The 2352-nt window shown below is 49.7% G+C and overlaps 1 protein-coding gene across 1 annotated transcript; it reads right to left on the bottom strand.

Moving 5' to 3' along the window:
• Positions 1-361: 361 nt before the first annotated feature.
• LOC140672936 (uncharacterized) lies at positions 362-1465 on the bottom strand. The gene is made up of 2 exons (XM_072905414.1): positions 1229-1465; positions 362-1129 (listed from the first exon to the last, which is right to left on the bottom strand). Exons 1-2 carry the CDS (start codon positions 1463-1465, stop codon positions 362-364), a joined length of 1005 nt encoding a protein of 334 aa, XP_072761515.1.
• Between the last annotated feature and the right edge of the window lie 887 nt (positions 1466-2352).

Below are 2352 nucleotides of genomic sequence, written 5' to 3'. Positions count from 1 at the left end.
CCCAAACCCCATTCCAATCTCAGTCCACCCACCACCCATCCATTCCCACCCACGCCATTCCCGGCCCATCTTCCCCACCTTAATCCCCCCTGTGGAAGTGGCACAGCAATGTGTCACCCCCACCCGTCCGTTACTGCTTGTATCATTTCCTGCGGGACCATCTTCCAAACTGTCGCCAGGACCCCATCTGACCCAGGAGCTGAGTTCTTAATGTCTCTCCTCGTTAGGATTGCTCGCGTTTTGCAGGTCTTAATTTCCTACTCTTCATTCCACTCCCAAGTATTGTCCCAACGTTCGGATGGATTGGATGCCTCATCCCACGGGAATAGACAGTTCAACAGGAGGTTTAAGTTTCCTTCCTCTATGGTCTCTGTAAGGCCAGGAGAGGCCCTGCGCAATCTGTTAAGGACCACCTTGCAAAGAAGCCCCAGGGATCCTGCTCAATGGTCTGCAGAAGTTTCTGCCATGCCGCAGACTTGGCTTTTTTTATCTCAAGTCTAAAGGCGTTCCTGGCTAACTTGTAGTTCCTAGCACAAGATTCCCTCTCGTCCGTGTTTTGCCTCCTTTTATTTTTGGACCACAACCTTTTGGCTCTGCAACACTTTTGTCTCGGGTGAGTTATCGTAGAATTCCACCAATATGCAGACCTTTTAGGGTTGCCATTCTTAATCCTTGGCGCGGCTGAATCACAAGCGTCCCTCATTGTCTTCCGCAGCCATCCCTCTCTACCTTTAGCGTTGATGGTATCGCCTTCCAGTTGAGAGCCATCACAGCAACTCCATTCCAGGGAGACGATGAATTTGTCAATATCCATCCTGCGCCAGTTCCATCTCGGGAACGCGTTCTTATGCGTTTTTGCTGTCTTACGGGGTGATATTAATTTTAAACGAGATGTAACAGTGATCAGATAGGTCTCCGTTTCCTGTAGCACCTTCCAATCTCTGATATATGATGCTGCAATACCAGCTGTCATACCAGCAAGGCTGTATGATGCCCAAGTGAAGTCCACCACAGATGACCCTTGGGGTCGCACACATGTTGGTGTGGAGCCTACATTTATCAATTGGAGGTCGCACTCCGCGGCCCACGCTTTGACGAGATGTCCTCTACTATTGGAGGTGGTAGATCCCTATAAGATAAACGCCGTGTTAAAGTCTCCGCATACCAGAACCTTAGTCCCCAAACGCGTGATCACTTTTCACAACTCATCCAGGAACCCTGAGAAGACCACGCTGGTAGTATTGGACAAGATGTAACATGAGACTATGTGGAAGTCCTCACATTTGGCCACAACAAAATCCTTACATTTCTTCACCAACATACAAGGTGTTGATGTGAGCTCCGGTTTCCAGTGGATGGCCGCAAGGCCGTTCTCGCTGGCTAACCAAAACTGAGAGTCTGGGACGTGTCTGAGTTCCGAGACAGCACACACACCGATCTTCGCCTCTAGCATGTGCTGAGCCATAAGGTCATCATGGGCACGCCAACTGTGGTTAAGGTTGCATTGCAGTAACCGTACCATCATTGGTCTCCATTTCTCAGTCCTCCACTCTATGAGATGGTTCACTCAATTTGGAAGCTGATTATACCTTAACTAGCTCCTTGGTCGCTTCGCAGATGTTAGATTCTAGACGATGTCCAGGCTCTCTACCGGATTTAAAACAGACCACACACCTGGGGATCCGCTGGCAGACTTTCGCCGGGTGATTAACTTCCCCGCAGCGGAAACAAGATCTACTACGGTCTATCTCGGCCTTGCATACTTCCTTAATATGTCCGAATCTCGAGCCTTTATAGCATTAGACTGGTCTCGCTTTCAAGATTTCAGCCCTTACTATGGTCCAGCCTAGTCGGATCTTTCCTACCTTTGAGATCTTCAATGCCGCGGTAAGTGGGCACTTGACCCAGATGGTGTTGAGGCCATTGGTCAGTCTCCTAATTGGCCGATTCGTGACATCGTCCACAGCACACGATCCTGCCTCTGCAATAGCGTGTATCATTTCCTCTGAGTTCACCGAAACATCAAACCCGGAGATTTTTAGCTCTCCATTAATTGTTGCTCTCGCTATCTTGGCAATGCCTAGTAGGACTTCCTTCAGCTGGGCGGCCAAGGAGTCCGCTTTTCGAGCTTCACCCGTCTCTGGGATTTCAATAATGATCCTATCATTTGCCGCATTGCGAATCCTTGATGACTGGATTCCCAGCTTGTCCAAGGAGATTCTCTCGCGTGCGGTGCGTAAAGCTTCTGCGTACGAGAAGTCCTCCGTGCACCCCTTAATGGACACTGCTGCGGTTTTGGGTAGTCTTCTCCTTTTAGTGGCCCTCTCCTTTTTGGCCGCACTGAGACCCTTG

Source organism: Anoplolepis gracilipes, chromosome 14, assembly GCF_047496725.1.
Source record: "Anoplolepis gracilipes chromosome 14, ASM4749672v1, whole genome shotgun sequence".
NCBI lineage: Eukaryota > Metazoa > Arthropoda > Insecta > Hymenoptera > Formicidae > Anoplolepis > Anoplolepis gracilipes.
The sequence above is the reverse complement of the archived record's forward strand: the minus strand, read 5'-3'. Positions and strand labels throughout refer to the sequence as shown.

What these genes read in the sequence shown, in the direction of transcription:
- LOC140672936 (XM_072905414.1), bottom strand. Translation starts at nt 1,465, where the DNA reads ATGGCTCAGCACATGCTAGAGGCGAAGATCGGTGTGTGTGCTGTCTCG. An exon ending in TGTCCAATACTACCAGCGTG is followed by an intron (nt 1,130 to 1,228) that starts GTCTTCTCAGGG and finishes TTTATCTTATAG; the next exon opens with GGATCTACCACCTCCAATAG.